The sequence below is a fragment of the Poeciliopsis prolifica genome, unplaced genomic scaffold (assembly GCF_027474105.1).
Source record: "Poeciliopsis prolifica strain line A6 unplaced genomic scaffold, Auburn_PproV2 SCAFFOLD046, whole genome shotgun sequence".
In the NCBI taxonomy this organism is placed as follows: Eukaryota; Metazoa; Chordata; class Actinopteri; order Cyprinodontiformes; family Poeciliidae; genus Poeciliopsis; species Poeciliopsis prolifica.
Genome location: NW_026562421.1, coordinates 1,453,746 through 1,470,683, shown reverse-complemented (window position 1 = coordinate 1,470,683; position 16,938 = coordinate 1,453,746). Strand labels below are relative to the sequence as shown.

The 16,938-nt window shown below is 39.8% G+C and overlaps 3 protein-coding genes across 5 annotated transcripts in view; 1 reads left to right on the top strand and 2 right to left on the bottom strand.

Annotated features, from left to right (window-relative positions):
- plekhg5b (pleckstrin homology domain containing, family G (with RhoGef domain) member 5b) overlaps window positions 1-2,149 on the bottom strand; it is a 74,625-nt gene extending 72,476 nt beyond the window's left edge. For both annotated transcript variants that reach the window (XM_055056890.1, XM_055056894.1), the window contains exon 1: window positions 1,485-2,149. In XM_055056890.1, the coding sequence (XP_054912865.1) occupies window positions 1,485-1,566 (82 nt within the window). In that variant the 5' untranslated portion in view covers window positions 1,567-2,149. The remainder of the gene's footprint in view (window positions 1-1,484) is intronic.
- Window positions 2,150-3,761: 1,612 nt separating this feature from the next.
- On the bottom strand, window positions 3,762-10,865 carry nol9 (nucleolar protein 9). The gene is made up of 13 exons (XM_055056943.1): window positions 10,409-10,865; window positions 8,900-9,416; window positions 8,601-8,811; window positions 7,875-8,005; window positions 7,630-7,765; window positions 7,108-7,204; window positions 6,893-6,990; window positions 5,447-5,614; window positions 5,114-5,366; window positions 4,919-5,033; window positions 4,542-4,716; window positions 4,291-4,424; window positions 3,762-4,202 (listed from the first exon to the last, which is right to left on the bottom strand). The coding sequence occupies exons 2-13, from the start codon at window positions 9,359-9,361 to the stop codon at window positions 4,083-4,085; spliced, it is 2,100 nt and encodes a 699-aa protein (XP_054912918.1). The 5' UTR covers window positions 9,362-9,416; window positions 10,409-10,865; the 3' UTR covers window positions 3,762-4,082.
- Window positions 10,863-16,889, top strand: zbtb48 (zinc finger and BTB domain containing 48). 2 transcript variants are annotated; one of them, XM_055056942.1, is made up of 11 exons: window positions 10,863-11,039; window positions 11,892-12,582; window positions 13,136-13,455; window positions 13,528-13,633; window positions 13,710-13,802; window positions 13,871-13,957; window positions 14,229-14,383; window positions 14,463-14,599; window positions 14,842-15,006; window positions 15,101-15,189; window positions 15,971-16,889. In XM_055056942.1, the coding sequence occupies exons 2-11, from the start codon at window positions 11,905-11,907 to the stop codon at window positions 16,319-16,321; spliced, it is 2,181 nt and encodes a 726-aa protein (XP_054912917.1). In that variant the 5' UTR covers window positions 10,863-11,039; window positions 11,892-11,904; the 3' UTR covers window positions 16,322-16,889. The 2 variants fall into 2 exon arrangements, with proteins under 2 accessions (XP_054912917.1, XP_054912916.1); XM_055056941.1 differs by having other exon boundaries at window positions 13,136-13,633.
- Window positions 16,890-16,938: the final 49 nt, after the last annotated feature.

Genomic DNA, 16,938 nt, shown 5'->3' with positions numbered 1-16,938 from the left:
GGTATATAAATAAATGTTTTGAGATGAAGGTTACACTACAAACAGAAAATTTGTTGGCATACTTCTTTAAAGATATGCAGTAACTTAAACCCTTGTAAATTTATCATTCCCAGACTCAAGTTCACACAGTTTGAACTGCCAGAGCATCATTCGTAAAGCAAAAAGGTTTAATTGTCCTCAGAGCGAATCATTTCTGGCCTGGGCTCCTTGTTTTTCAGAAGAGAACAGAGACCAGACAAGACATCTGGTCCCAGATTAGACCTGTGTGTTTAAGACAAGCTTAAGACTCCGGTGGCCTGGAACACTGAGGGGTTCCAGACTCAACCAATTAAGACCGCTAAACTTTAAACTCTGCGCTTACTTTACTTACTGCGTGAACCCATGAACTGCCAGAACTGCGTGCATCACGCATGAACACCATCAGGCTGATGGAACAAAGCACTTTGAAGAAGAAGAGATAAAGAAAATCTTTGTCTCTTGTCCTTTTGTAGATTCTAAACTTTGAGTTATGAGGTTTTTGTGCTTCGTTGTACAAAGCTACTCTACTTTGGCTACCTGTGCCATGTATTTTGCTAACTACCTCAATATGTTAAACAGAAGCAGTAAGGGGAAGTCTGTATACATCTAAACTATAGGTGTGAAAGAAGAGAGGAGTAGAAAAACGGTGCAGTCAATGGGATTGGGCTGCAGAGAGTGGGGATCCATCATATGAATGTTGTCCCACGGCAGGACTTCGGATCAGCCTGGACTACATCTTCTGACTTTACACAAGTCTGGATGACTGCTTAAAGTTGCCAAATCCAGCCATTAGCTTTGATGCTTCAGAATTCCTGAGCAAAGTGCATAGAAAAGTTTGGAATAACTATAACATTTTCTAGATTTGGACAAGTACAGAAAAAAAGAGGAAAAAAAAAAGCTATTTCCAGACTTAATATCCCATCACATTGTCAGGAAATCAATGTGAGATCCACCTTGAAGTTTGTTGATCATCCATTTGTTTGTCAGCTGTCCATCTATCATCCCAAAATCTGTCCACCGTTCCAACATCCATCACCTTGTTCCATCCACCAATTTCAGTGTCCACACATCTCCATGCTCATCCATCCATCCATCTATCCATCATCTTCTTCATCATCTATCCAGTCATTTCCTTGCTCATCCATTCATCTTACAAACTGTACAGCAAGGTTTGTATTCACAGCATGACCTTGACAGAATGCCTGCAGTAGACTGTCAACTCCTACATTTATAGGAAAAATGTCTAAAACTGGATTGAAAACTTTGTTGTCAGAGTCTGGTAAACTCTTGGTCAGGAAAACTCGTAAGAACCCTGATGCCCAGAGGAACCCCGGGCACACAGAACTGGTGGATCCCAGCCTGGAGAATTGCTCTGTTCCAAGTAACTTAAGCTTGCCTTTACACGCTGACCTGTCCACTGACCCACTGGTACACTAACACATCCAACAAACACGTAGGATACTCACTCAGTCTTAACCGGAGCCCAAGCCAGCTCTTTGGAGGCGATTTGTGCAGAACCGAATTCATGCTCCACTTGTTCGGAACCATCAATCCCTCCTTGCAGAACCCTTCTCCTCCTCCTCCGCCGCCGAACACCAGGTACTTCTCGGGTCTTTGTCGGCGCTTCGAAGCTCCACGCGGATCGGACTCTACTGTTTGTTCGGCTGTCTCATTGTTGGGGCCATTTTCATTTCGCTCCTGCTACCACACTAGACGGATCGGGTGGGCTCGGGTTGCGCGGTTCGGATCAGATCGGCTCGGTGTGGAGCACAATGCTGCATGCAGCTCAGATCGCAAAGAAAAGCATCGCTCCCCGCTCGCAGCAGCAGAAAGTTACCTGAACTAACCAGCGCTGGAGATCAGGGCTGCAGGCTGGACGGGACGCACAGCGGCAAATAACCTGTTGCAGAAAGACGAGCAGAAAGACGAGCAGAAAGAGCTCCTCGACGTCGGTAGTTGGGGGAAACAATAAAGCTCGACTGGTGAAGCTCGGTTTGTATGGGAATGATGGGATTGTGAGGACGAAAATCTTGTCCGCAGCTCAGAGGAAAGATTTCCTTTTCGCAACTTTACGCGACGCGCACAGCTGAGAATGAAGCCCGGTTTGCTCTGTGGAGTCTCCGATCGACCATCCGGCTCTCCTCCATTCATTCACACTGACTGGGCTCTCAAATTAACTCGCTGTACTTTGTCGCTCTAGTGGCCAAGAGCGGAGGTTCATTCAAGTTACACACTTTTACCCTCTGAACATTGTTATATTTGATTAAGTGCACCCACTATTACTTATGAAATATGAAATGGGGAAGTGGTGAACCTTTGAAGTTCACTGTCATGTGAAAATCAACGTTTCACACATTTGAAATCAATTGAAACCCCTTTGGGCCTCATGAGGATGGAAAATTGGAGCAGCCTGATGACCTACAGATTGGGAACAGGTGATGACGATCCTCTCTGGTTGGCTGGAAGTCCTAGTTAAATCAGATTGGAACCCGTGTCCAATTTAAGAGACATAAATAAAAGGTAGGCTAGAGATCCCATCGCCCAACAAGTATTCCACTGTAAATATTTGACTGATTTCCAAAATAAAAATAAAATTAAAGATGAACAGTTTAAATACAAGTAGTATTTAAACTGTCTTTTTTCTGTTAAATTTAAATAAAATTCACCTGGAAAAACAAAAGCTTTAAATGCATCATTAAAAGAGTAAATATGACTGAATGTATGGAACTCTGTTAGTAGAATTTCAATGATTTTCTTGTTCATTTTAATTCCATCATAACACCTGCAGTTGACTCACAATAACAATTTGTAATTCCCGACATAATAGTTACTAGAATTTAAAAACATCCTTGGTTTCAATATTGAGTACTCAAAACAATAATCAGTCTGTGCCTGGAAATTGACCACATGAGTAGTTGTCATAAGCATTCATTTATTTTTGATGACACTCCTGCAGCTGGATTTTCAATCTGGTTTGCATAAAATCTTTGTGGAAAATGATACTGGCAAAGCCAAAACAAAGGCTCCTTCAAAATGTATTTGTGCTCTCCCATCCTCAATGAGAGCGGTGAATAGTAAACAAAGAGAAGCGAGTGGGCAGATGGGGCTGTTCAAACAGTCCACTTATATTAGCAATTCTGCGCAGTGAGTGCTTTTTCATCCGAGTTATTCTCAAGACAAAAAAATAAAAGTCTCAGCTTGCCTCTGAAAGGATAATGCAGGACTATTCTACATTAATATTTCACAGTGGTGTCTCAACTGCTTTTCTTGTGGCTTTCCTGCCCTTCAGGCTTAGTTTGAGTCAGTTAACATATGCTGCAGTTTAAAAGCAGCATATCCAAATATCTGCTGCCCCCTTTGGGAAGAAGTGAGAATAACTGCATCTTGCTTGGGAGTTCCTGCACATTTTTCGTGGCGAAATTCAGTGATTTGTAAATCTTGCAAGACTGAAAACTTCCAGCTGTGAAATATGGAGGTGGCAACATCATGTTGTGGGGCAGATGTGCTACACTTTGGAAAATAGATGGCATCAATAGGAAAGAACCTGATTATTCTGGTATCAAACTTGTTTGTTAATCCTGTGACTTAAAATAGGAAATATTTTGTGTTTGTTATGGGACAGAGAAAATGTGTGTTTTTATACACTGTACAGAAATATCTGGTTTTAACTATAAAATCTGATCACTTCTAATAAGTTGGATGACTGATCCAAAAACAAGGATGAAGTCTCAGCAGAATTTTTTTGTTGTTGTTTATTATGTGGCAGGTTTTTAGATCAGGAATGTGACAAACAAAAACTCAAAGAAGGTATCATGTCATACATCAGTGTCCATGTGATACGCAGCAGCTTATATCTCCTTTCCAGAGGTACAGTAGACAACTGTAAGTCTGTTGTCATCCAAGCACCTGAATTTGCCGGAAATAACGTTCACTATAAAAGATTGCAGCAAACGCCTCCTGAAGAGCAACTTAACTTCAGTTCTGCACATTCACAGCTCATCGACGACCAGTCTGATTCAAGACAAGTCAAGAAACATAAAGGCTAATAAACTGATTCTGCCAGGTCACTTCACTCCCATCAGACTGGGCCTCATCAGGCCCTTGAAGACTCGTATTTTCCCTGCACCTGTCAGATCGAAGCTGTAGTCTGCAGTGACATACGGCATCTCACCCTCAAAGCCAGGCTGAAACAGCAAAGCACGTATCAGTTAAAACAAATACAGACACGCATGCATTACTTTGATAAGTATGCTGATTAAACCCGCCGCAGACCTGTTCAGTTAGGATGCACGAAGGCAAAGAAATCGCCCCCAAGAGGAGGCAGTTGACCTTTCTGAGGACGGAGGGATCTACAGGAGTCAGCAAGAAGTACAGACCTCGTGCTGTGTCGATACCTCGAAGAACACCTGGAAGATATGACACAGACATTTAATGCACAACCTAAGCCTTCAACTTCAATCGATTTGTCAAAAACAGAAGGGCCAAATGACATTGAATGTAAAAAGTCAAGATAGAAAACATACCGAACCCCACACATGGGCAAAGCGTCCCCTGGGACAGGATGACGGGGCCTCCTTTGCTTGTTACTTTCTCTGTCAAGCAGCAGAGTCCCACCAGACTGGCGTTGACGGCGTAAAACATGTGAGAGGGTGCCACCTCACAGTGGATAACACCCAAAGCCACTGCTGTGTTAGGTACCTGCAGGAGAGTCAACAACTGTGTTGAACATCTAAACAAAAAAATGGTGAAAAGGAAATAGAATCTTTCATTGTTATTGTAATGCTCAAGACAAATTGATCTGATCTTTATGACATTGTGAAATATTGTAAACTTAACTCATGTTCAAAATCAAACAGATCAATACTGCTATTAAAGGATTGGTGCATCTCTAATAACTTACCTGGTATGGGGTGAGGGTGTGTAGTGGTCTAACTGGTCCAGGGTCATCAGATTGCAGCCGACTCAGGTAACCCAGCAACAACAACTCTCTTTGCTCATTAGACCTCTGGTGTGTTCTGTAAAATACATCTAGAGGTAACTGAACTGCCTCGACACGTCCTCCAGTCTCCTCACATAGAATTTATATTGTACTTACGCCGTCCCTTGGCGTGCTACGCCTTGAAACTCTGACAGTACGTTGAGGTGTGTGTACGTTTTGGGGGGACAGTGGCTCTCCGTGAACTCATCCAGGGCAGTCTGAGTGGGCGGGTGCGTTTGATAACCCTGTGCCGTCCTCAGAAAATCCGGCGTGAGGGAGGAACACTGGGTGGAGACTCCATGGCTGAGCTGGACGACGTGAGTGACGGGCAGGAAGCGGATCAGGTCCACCAGCAGCTGGAAACCAAATCCTGCAAAAACACATGGTTTTAATGTGGACAAAGATCTTAACAGCATTTTGTTTTCATTATGGTGAAGAACCTGAACTGACCTTTGACCCAGCCCATGGTGTTAATGATGACGGGTATTTCTCTGCTCTGTGGACGCCTGCGCCATAAGGACTTCAGAGACTCGAGGTATCCGTCTAAGTCTGCCTCGCATGAAGACTGACCGTAGTAGATCATGTGGTCCGGGGTGACTTGGTGTGTGAATGGAGGACCTGGAAAGCAGCAGGAGGTGAGTTCACAAATCGCTCCTTGATTATTAGTACTGGACAGACATTTTTAATCCAAATTGGAAACAGTTTCATTCACACATGTGCTGGTTTTTATTTCTCAGTTGGCTCCAGACTGCATTGGTGGCTTTTCTTTCAGACTTGTAAGTACAAATGAGACAAAAAAAAACAAATCTTTAAACCCTTGGTAGTCTGGGTCCTAATGAACTAGATTAAATGTTCATTGGGTTTGATTCACTTTTGATTTTAGGGTTTTGAAAGTGCATCAAGCTGCCTGGACAAAAATCACACAGACGCAACAGCTGATTGTTCAGGATGCGATCACAAGAAACTTCACAGCAGGAGCAGCAAGTGTGTGGCAAGTTTCAAAACATTTAATAAATTAATTAATATTTTAAAAAAAAACTTAAAATTCATCTGAGTCAATAAAGAAGGTAAATAAACGATTATCTGGTCACAGAAGAGTACAATAACACCAAATTCTTTTTATTTTTTTTTCTCCTATTTACAAGATATAACTTGGATATTTTCTAATGGGAAAAAGTCAACACTTCTATGAAGAATGGGCAAATTTACCATATTTATTGAAAAATGATTCCTGAAATTGTAAGATCAGCCATTTTACAATAAATAAATAAATATATTTTAAAAATGTATAAATAAAAATAAATAAATTCTGATAATAAAGTGAAACATTCATCACAAAAAGTGACAGAAGTCCTCTAAGGTGTAAGTGGTAAATTTAGAAGATAAGCAGCTAGATGTTTTCCAAAGTTTAAGTGGTAGAACCGGGTTCTATTCTAGAACCGGAGCAACATTTCCCAGGTCCTGACTTGTCATGAATGCCTAAAATGGGATCCAAAATACACATCTGAAAGACTGAGGAAGATGCTGCAACATGGCTGCATCGAGACTGGACCCTGGAAATGTTCTGATACAGGGAAAGAGCCTGAATCTTCCATTTATACTAGAAAATATCCAGATATACATCTCTTAAATTTTCTGCACTTTTTGTGGAGACAAGTTGGCTGTTCACTCAAGCTGTTGCTTTGGACTTCAGCAGAATTTAAGACGCCAAATGCATCACAGGCAGAGTGCTCTGATTTACTCCATTTGAAATAGCTTTGTTGCTAGGTCCTTTGGTTAGGAGATTTTTAGCACTAAATTAAATTGTTTAACGTTGAAAATCAGTAAAGAGGAACACAAAGAATAACCAAAAATGAAATAAAGCAAAAAGAGATTATGGAGAAAAGAACATCTTACCCAGAAGTGGCTCTTTGACAGTGGACAAAGACAGACAACCAGGAGGGGTGAACTCTGTTTGACCAAGATCTCCTTCCAAATAGTCCACATTGGAAGTACTATAGTTAACAATAATATGAAACAGTTATCTTTTAATTTTAATGTTATCAACATAATAAACCTATAAATAGAAATTATCACACGTAAAAAGTCGAGTACGAGTTGTGTAAACTCACTGATTCAGTAACGTATTGATGAGGATCCGTATAAATGTTGATTTACCCACATTCTTGACCCCACACACAAGAATAACAGCACAACCGTCTATGTCTCCTTAACAACAGACCAAAATAAAAAGAAGACATTATCATAATGAAGCTCTTCATTCATTATTTATCAGATAAATACACATAACATTAAAATTATAACTTTTGTCAAAATTTCAATGTGTTTATAACTCATCACCTGTGAAGTTCTTGCATCTAAAGAGATATAGTTAGAGGCAAAATGCATAAACAAGACAACACAAAGAGAATACAGTGAAAAACTAAGCAAAAGCTCAACAAAGGAATCTGAACAAAATGCATCTCTAAGGTGAGAAAAATCACTTTTTAAAATGAGTGTGAAGAGTTTTTCAAACAATGTTAACTTTCAGCTGCAACAAAATTTAACAGATTTCTTAGAGAGCATTTGTGTTCTGTGTCTGAAAGTCCAAAAGGACCAGGTCAGAAATAGAGACAAGACATGTAGATGCTCACCTTTGCAAGCATTGATAACTGTACCAAGAGCATCTCTGCAGCTCCTGGATATTTTCAGTCCCTCGATGTTGTTGGCAAGTGGAATCACACCCAGACCGTTCAGTGGAGTGTCAAGAACAGACGACATTATTTCACTCTACAAACCCACAGCAAAGAAAATAATTAGTAATATCAAAATTTTTCTAATGTGGCCAAAAGTCTACACAATCTCATGAATTAAGAAAGAAGAATATCCACCAGCTTACCACAGGGGGACTGAACAGTTCAGTAAGGTGTGTAAAGCTCGACAGAAAGCGTGTCAAAGGAGTCTCTAAAGGATCCAGGAGGATGATGGATGATGTTGGTGTTACCTTTTTTACCAATTTTTTCCGTGATGCTGCAAAAAAGAAAAAAAAACTGTTCAAATGGCTTAGGGCATAATCATGTAAGGTACTTTTGATTTTCCTCTTGCTGAAAATTTGCTATATAATCAAACCTGCCTCCCCTAGAGAGAAACAGCTTTAAACGGCCCAACCGTTTCAGGAAAATCAACACAGTGCTGAATCTCATGATGAAAATCCACACTTTCAGATGCCTCAGAAAATTTACTTTTGACCAGAATCAGCAGATTTTGAGTCTGACAAGCCAGAAGCTCAAAAATCCAACTGTTTCTGTCAACAAATGCACCATACACAAGTTCTACTATGAGCTGAAAATAATACTGTTTAATCTGGATGCTTGCTAGTGAGATAAAAAAGACTCTAAGTTAGCTATTTTTACATTATTTATTAAAGCTGTAACTTTAATAGATTTAAAACAAAAAAAAAAACAATCCTGTTATATCTTCTTTTGTAATTCCAAAGAAGAAGTCAAATTTGGTTTAAACTCTTTATTGAGGTCAAACCAGAGATTGGAAATTCTGACGGGTTCATCTTTTGTTTTTCTGAAACCTTAGAATTACACTAGCTACTTCTTACAGACCTGCACTTTACCTGCTGAAAGATAATCTTCAAGGATGTTGGAAGCCTCTGTTCTGTCGTCTCTGACATAATCAGTGTGTCCCAGTGCTCTGAGAGTGAGCGGGCAGTGTGAAGCTGGGGAGAACAGGGGGTACGACTTCTGACCCTCATCAATAGTAAATCCCATCACTTCAACACGACCGTACAAACAGGTCACAATGCATTTCCCACGGAAGCACAGTGTCTGCAAGAAGGTCAACAGGATGCTTAAATACAGAAGTTGTTAAGATGTATCTGTTAATTAATCTGGGATTATTTTTGGTGAAGCATACCTGATTTTTCTGCATGACCAATACTGCACGGTTTTGCCGGTGGCCTCTTTGCGCACAGTGATGAAGAGCCTCCCCTTCCAGTCTGCTCCCTGGGACTTCCTCTGACTCTTCTGAAGTTTCCATACCATTTATATGAACCAACTCAGAACCCGCCGTAAAGTCTGGAAGGTCTTTTATCTCGTCTTCCAAGGTGAATGTTGAGCACCCATTAGCTTGAGACTCAGGTTTCTTAAATCCAGATGGAGAGTTTTTCTTCTTTTCAGAGACAGTTTTTGGTTTATTTTTTAGCCTCTTCACAGAGGGCTTTTTCTTCATAGATTCCTGGTGCTCCTTTACCATCTTAACCATGACAGGACTAGAATTGAGATCTGAAGACTTGATAGAGGATCTGCACCGTTTGCTCCTCACATCTTTCCATTTTTGAGGTTTACCTTTTACCTGGATGTTTTTGTTCACCTTCATGATCTTGTACTAAACATGCAGTAATGTTTTACACAGGGAAATTAAAGCAGGGAACCTGAAAGTAAAGAGATAGAGAAGATATTTAGTGAAAAATATTTTAAAAAACAGTTGTTGCACTAATTCTTCTGGAGTGAGTCACAATTTTTCCCCAACATTACTAATTCTGTTTATATAAATCTAAGTCTTTATAAGGCATTCAAGAAAAAAATATTTTGCATACTCCTGTTGGCCAAGGTGGCTTTTTATACGTTTAATATATTTATAATATCAAACATAAACAGATTGAGCACAAGCTTATTTAGAATATAAAATAATTATTTAAGTTGTTATTTGGTAATAAAAATAGAAACGTATTAAATAAGAATATTTTAAACTAAGCCATTTTTGTTATTTTCTGTCACAACTTTACAGTAAGTGGAGAGAAACAAGTTACTCCAAAATTTAAGTTTTCGTACCACTTCGTCAGTTTTAAGTGAATGTTTTATCATACAGCCTTTCTAAAGTTGTTTATATATATATATATATATATATATATATATATATATATATATATATATATATATATATATATATATATATATATTACGGGCGGCTAAAACCGGTTTTTATGAGCGTCCGAATTTCTGTTGAGTTTGTGAATCTCCATAAATGAGACAACTTTTGTGCCATTTATTATTTTCAGAGTGCTCCTATTCTGACTTGCATTTATTTATCTCCCTTTTTTTAATGATCCCAGAAGGAGCCTGAAGTTACTGGAAATGTTAAAGATGTCAACCTTGTTACAAATCTTACTATCAGAGCAAGTTAGCCTCAGCTAGCTTCAAGTGGCAAAACATTTAAGGAGGCAAGATGAACACACTTAACCGTAATTGAGCTAGTTTTTAGCATAAAAAAACTCAAATAAAATAACTATGCAATCACTAAACATCCTATATTTTCAATTTGTTGTGAATTAATAGTTACTAACATTGACGGAGCACAACCTGTGTACAGAAGCATTAGCTTGAAGCTAAAGCTTTCCAAATAAATAAAAAAAGATTAACTCACCACCAACTACGGTGAAAACGATGCCAAGCTAAGTCAAAAACACCTCTCACGCCTGCTAAATAGACAAAGTTTATAAAACAAAAATGTAAATAAACTAAGGGACAGGAGCTCTGCTATTTAGCCGCCGCTAGTTGGCTAACTTGCATGTGTGAATATCCCACACTGCATCAACGCGCTGTTGCGATTGGTTGTCAGGCAACGAAACATTTAACGTCGGAATATGGCCGTTAAAAAATTTCTCGGAGAGTTTTCATTTGAAAATAACAAGTGATAAACTGGAAAATAGATTTATTGCGTATTTTCCCGAGCTAAAATGAGCATTTTTATAGAAGCATAAATCGCAATTAACTCCTTTGGATGAGGTTTCTTTTCATAATATGTAATCTAAGCAACAAAAAACTTTCCCGGAGTTAAACGGCGTCACATCCTCTTCCTTTTTCATTTGTGGGCCTGCGAGTATAGAAAAGAAGGTTAATGTAGCTGCGTTTTTCTGTTTCGCTTAGCTGTCCCCATTATATATGCCGCAAAACAGAGGCTTCAGGCTAAAACTGGCTAAAAATATCGTCCTGTAGATGCAGGCGTCCGGTTCTTGCAGTTTGAGGCGTTACGCGCTAAGGGAGCGTCTTTAAAGGTATGTGCTAGAAATAAACGTGGAGGTGCGCAGTTTGGGAATGGTGTCTATTTATTCCGAAGCAACTCAACTGCTGAATACGAGCCAATTGAAAGACTATATGAGTGCTTTGACGTGTAGGACACTGTTCAGTTATCACTAATTCAAATTTGTGTTAAATCACAACAATAATTTTCATTGTGCATTTTTACAAATCTATTAATTTGGAAATGTATGCAGTGGGTTGAAAAATGTATTAGCAATACAGAAAGCACAGAGCCCAAAAATGTTCATGGCTCCTGAACTTTTCCACATTTTCTCACATTATTACCACAAATTTTAACGTGTTTTATTGGGATTTTATGTGATACGTCAACACAGAAGAAAAAATAAACATGGTTTATATTATTTATACAATTAAAAGTATAAGAAGTGTTTTGTATTCAGTTTTATTTATATCGGTACATTTAAATAAATGCAAGGGAGACATGGAAACATTTTATGTGCCGTTTGCGGAGAATCTATCCACATTACAATTCATAGTAGTAGTACACTCCACAAATCTAGCCATAACAAGCACCATGACTCTTTTTCCACAAGTCATGCAGTAACGCAATCATGTGAAAGAAAGCTCTCTGGTCAGACCAATATTGGAACCTTTTGACCTACATGTACAATAAAATTAGATTTGTAAAGCTAAATTCATTGCTTATGAATATTTGTACAAGGGATTGTATGTCTGATATTCTCAAAAATTAAATTTTACTGCCATTTGTGTACATTGTGAATTGAAAAGTGAAGAAACAAACAAGTTATTGCAAATGTTTTACTGATGATACCATATGTTAAACGTTTATCCTCTTGTGGTTGCAGGGAAGCAGAAAGGATGCCTGGTGCAGAAACCAGTCATGCTCATCGCGTTCTTTCCTCCCTGAACCAGCAGAGGGCAGCAGGGAGATTCTGTGATGCTGTGCTTAACTTGGGAGATGGGGTGCTTTACCAGGCTCACTGCAACGTCCTAGCCTGCTTCAGTGATCTATTTAAAGTGTCCGTCTCAAATCCCACTCAACACACAGAGTTTGAACTGCAGGGTTGCCCCAGCGATGGCCTAGAGCTGCTTCTGACCTTCGTCTACAGTGGAGAACTGAAGCTGGACGTAGACAACCTGCAGAAAGTGCAGCAAGCAGCAACCAGCCTATGTGTGCCTGAAGCCCTCACCCTCTGTCAGCAGTTCCAAGTAAACTCTGGAAACTCTGTCACTTTGAAACGGAAAAGAGGTCGACCCAAAAAAGGTCAGACAGATGCTGCCAAGGAGGAGAACTCTCTGATGGACCCGGCAGAAGAGTCCAGTTCTGCAGGCAGTTTTAGATTAGTGGATGCTACTGTTGCTCCCACAACCACCACCACACGCTCTGGTCGAGTAGTGAAGGGCCCTAAGAGGCTGGTCACCGCTGATACCAGCCCCACATTGGACCCCAAAGCTGTTCTCACTCCTGTGGAGAAGGAGACGTCTGAAGGTGGTGTTGAAAATGTAAAATCAGATCAACCAGCCGCTGAGTCTGAGGTACAGTGCATACACATACACATGATTCTGAAGTGGGAAGAAAAGGATACATGGGTTAATTTTTAATTTTTTTTTTTTGCACAAAAACCTTTTTTAAAGTGAGTCTTCTGTTTGTATTTTTCCGTCTTCAGTCAAAACTTTGCAGAACCCATTTTGGAGCAGAACCAGTTGCAGCACTCAAATGTGTCTCTCAATTTTGGGCATCTAGAAACTTTAATATTTGCTCATACTTCTTTGCATCTGTAAACCTCCACTAGATACAGGTCTGGACTTTGACTTGGCCATTCCAATACCAGAATATGCTTTGATCTAAACCAAGGGTGTCAAACACCACTCATTTTCCCTAAGTATCTTACCTGGTCCAGGCCACACAATTCACTTTTTTATTTTCAAACAAAGTTGAAAACCATGCATCATTTCCTTTCACTTCACTTGCTGTATCACATAATATCCCAGTTAAATACATTGAATACAGCTGTCATGCCACAAACTCCAAAAAAATATCCATCACATGCATGCATGTTTAGCTGTATCTGAATTGTGTTAATTGCAGGTAGTAGAACTGAAGATCAACACAGATCCTGGTTGCCAGGAAGCAGATGAAACTGCAGCCGAGGTGGGAGAGGCAGGAGATGATGACGGGGGTGAACTTGAAGGTATTGTTGATGACACAGATGAGGAGTATTTTCCTCCGGCTGAGTCCGGCTCTGCAACGCCGCCTGCATCTACAGCACAGAAACGGAAACTCCAGAGTAAAACAAACAACGGCAAGAATAATGATGGCGTAGAGGAGTGCTCCTACAAAGGCTCAGCGCAGTGCCCTGTCTGCATGAAATCCTTTAAAAGCAAATATTACCTCAAAGTCCACAACAGGTACAAAGTTAATATGGTTATTTTCCAGGGAGTCTTGTCAAGTGAATATCCTCTTACTTTTGTTTTCTGCAGGAGACATACAGGGGAGAAACCCTTTGCTTGTTCTAAGTGTGGAAAGAGGTATTTCAGGAAGGAGAATTTGTCTGTGCACGAGAGCAGAGGCTGCGCTAGAGTGTCAGTGAGTGAACATAGAGAGCCTTTTCAGGGTGGTTCTGGTCGTATTTGTGTCACTGTTTGTGATTCTGTCATTTCAGACGTACATCTGCTCCACATGCTCCTTGAGCTTCAACACAAAGGAAGAGCTGCGAGTGCATGTCGTCTCCCACACAGGAGAGATGCCACACAAGGTGCTGTTTACGTATACAAGTTACATGATAAACAGGATTTATATTAAGATGGTTTTCTTTTTTTAAAGTGTTCGACATGTAACGAACAGTTCATGTACAAGAAGAACTTGACGATGCACCTGATGAAAGTCCATGGGCATCCCAAACCACATGCAGTGAGTATAGACCTTGTGATGCGTCACCTTCAACCAGTAAACTGGTAAACTTTGTATTTAATTGAAACAGTAAAACTGAGTATTTGGAATGGAGAGATGAAAGTTCTGTGATCCCAACTTTGCTTTAAAAGTGACATAATTAACTAAATATCAACAGTTACAAGTTTTCCTAAAAACTCTTTTCTTAATCATACCATCAAATGCATGTTGTTTACAAAATTGTCCAGGGAGTAGAAGCAGCACACTAACAACATACAAACGATGTGTTTAGTGTCCACAGTGCCCCAAAACCTTCCTAACTCGGACCGAGCTGCGAGTCCACGAAGCAGCCAAGCATCGAGGTGAAAAGCCATTTGTGTGTGAGGAGTGCGGTCATCGAGCTTCCAGTCGAAATGGCCTGCAGATGCACATCAAAGCCATTCACAGGTAGAAACGCTGCAACTTTTACCAGCCATCCATTTTTTACAGAGACTCACAGCTCACTGTGGTCCTTGTTCTGCTGCAGGAACGAGCGTCCCTTTGTGTGTAACATATGTGGCCACGCCTTCTCCCAGAAGAACAACCTCAGCATGCATCTCCGTGTGCACAGTGGCGAAAGGCCTTACCAGTGTCACCTCTGTGGGAAAACTTTTAGGACGCAAGGTTAGGGCTACACAGACGCCATCTTTACTGAAAGCTACAGATGCAGTGAGAATTGACAGGAATGACTAAGCAGTCATTGTTCTTCCTACCAGAAAGTCAGAAATTAGCTCAGAGACATGATACAGCTACAGAGAGTTTTACTTGTGAATCTCTCATACAATCTTTGGAGGGAGTTAAAGATTAGAGTGATGACAAGAAGAGCTTCCAGTTGCTGCAGTTGATAATATGTGTTTTAATACCAGCGAGTCTGGATAAGCACCACCGTACACACACCGGTGAGCGACCCTACGGCTGTGATGTCTGCGATTGGCGCTTCACCGAGAAGGGTGCTTTGCTCCGACACAAGGCCAGCAAGCACGAGGAGGGCCGGCCGCACTGCTGTTACATGTGTAACAAAACATTCAAAGGCAAGAGGACACATCCTCATCAGTCTGCTACTGTTCATAAAATGAATCTCATTAAAAAAGTGGCAACTGTTTTGTTTCCTTTCATCTATTTCAGCGCTGCAGCAACTGCGTGTCCACCTGCAGCGCCACAGAGGCATGAGGAAGTTTGAGTGCGCTGACTGCGGGTACAAGTTCACCCGTCAGGTCGGCTTATAAATTAACTCAAAGACATAATGACACAGATGGGAGATTTACATTTAAAAGTAACAAAGAAAACTACAGTGGTGAACTGTGGACTAGAGAAATTAATCAACAGAACATATTTTGAAGACATGTTTTTCTAGTTGTTTAGTTGAGAATAAAAACTAATGTAGCATTCAATAATTTTACACAAATTTCCTACTGTCTGCATGTATGTAAAAAAATTGTTTTATTTCCAGATATTCTTCCATTTAGAAATATCAAATGATTTATTTTTCCTTCTTTTTTTTTCTTTCTTGTAGTTTCTCTCTTTATTTCATTCTTTCCTTCCTTGGGTTCTTTCTTTCCTTACAATGAAATATCAGAAAAGTTTGATATTTTAACATAGAAAATGTTAAAAGAATTAAAATGAGATCTATGCTCAAAAAATATATTTCTTCTCAAAACAACAAACCTGAAAATTAAATGATAGTCTTTAATAGAATTAATTATTAACCTGTAGGCAACTACTTGTAAACATTCAGATTACTATTTCCTGATCAGACGTCTAACTTTAGCAAAAGATTTATCAGGACCTCTTCTCTGCAATGTAAAAAGCAAGATTTCACACTGAATGTGGATTTTAAATACTTGACGAGGGTCTAAATAAAGATTTGAGAGAGAAAAATCAAAATTGGAAATGCCTGGCAGGCTCTGAATACAGAAAACACTACCTTGCATCCAGATAAAGAAACACCTTACTTCTTTCTCCTGAACCAATTGTTCAACATCTCCCATCCTGCAGGCACATCTACGACGACACGTTCAGATCCACAAACGCACAGAGAACTACAATCCCAGACAGAGGAAGCTCAGAAACCTCATCGTGCAGGAAACCGACGGAAATCCTGATGAGAGCAAAGCCACTCAATCTACCGAGGCTCATGTCACCGAGTGCAGCTCAGAGCCGGCTGCCAGCCAGCAAGCCGCCAACGACTCAACTCCAGGCGTCGGGACCTGTCAGGACACCGTGATGGAAGAGGTGACATCCAATGAGGAGAGGGAGCGCAGTGAGACGAGGGAGACTTTCACCGAGCTGCACCAAACTCAGCTAGTTAGCGAGACGTTTGAGTCGAGAATAGACATGGAGGAATAGGTCTGTTAACACACACTCAGCCAGACTGAGTGTTGCAAAGGTTTAAATACCATGAAAAATATAGTGAAAGGGGATGTGAGCCAAACCAGAATCTGTTCAGTAAAATTAAAGTACTGCATGCATGACCAGATTGTTGGCCAATATTTTCAGGCTTAAGCATTATGACTTCAGTTACAAATGATGTAAATCATCATGGATGTATCGCTGAGCAGACATGTTTTTTACATGTTATTTGTACATCATTGAAACAATTAAATTCCACATGAAAGCAAAATTGAAATTTAATTAGTTTAAATTTGTCATGGACTTGTGTGAAAACTTTTCTAATAAAACCCTGAAGATTATTGTAACAGCAAGGCAGATGGTTTTTACTATTTTAGTAATTAGCTGTTTGATAGAATTCTTCAAAATGTTTTTTGCTGATGAACACCTTATCCATCTAAAGAAAAATACATACAACTCCTTTCTTTGTATTGATTCAATTTCAATGTTTTTGAGTGATAGCTCAATGCAAAGTAAAACATAATTGTGCTGCAGAAGGAAGATAATTTGTTTTTTTTTTTTTTTTCAAAATAAAATGAGAAGTGTGGTGTGCATTTGTGTTCAACCTTTGTTCT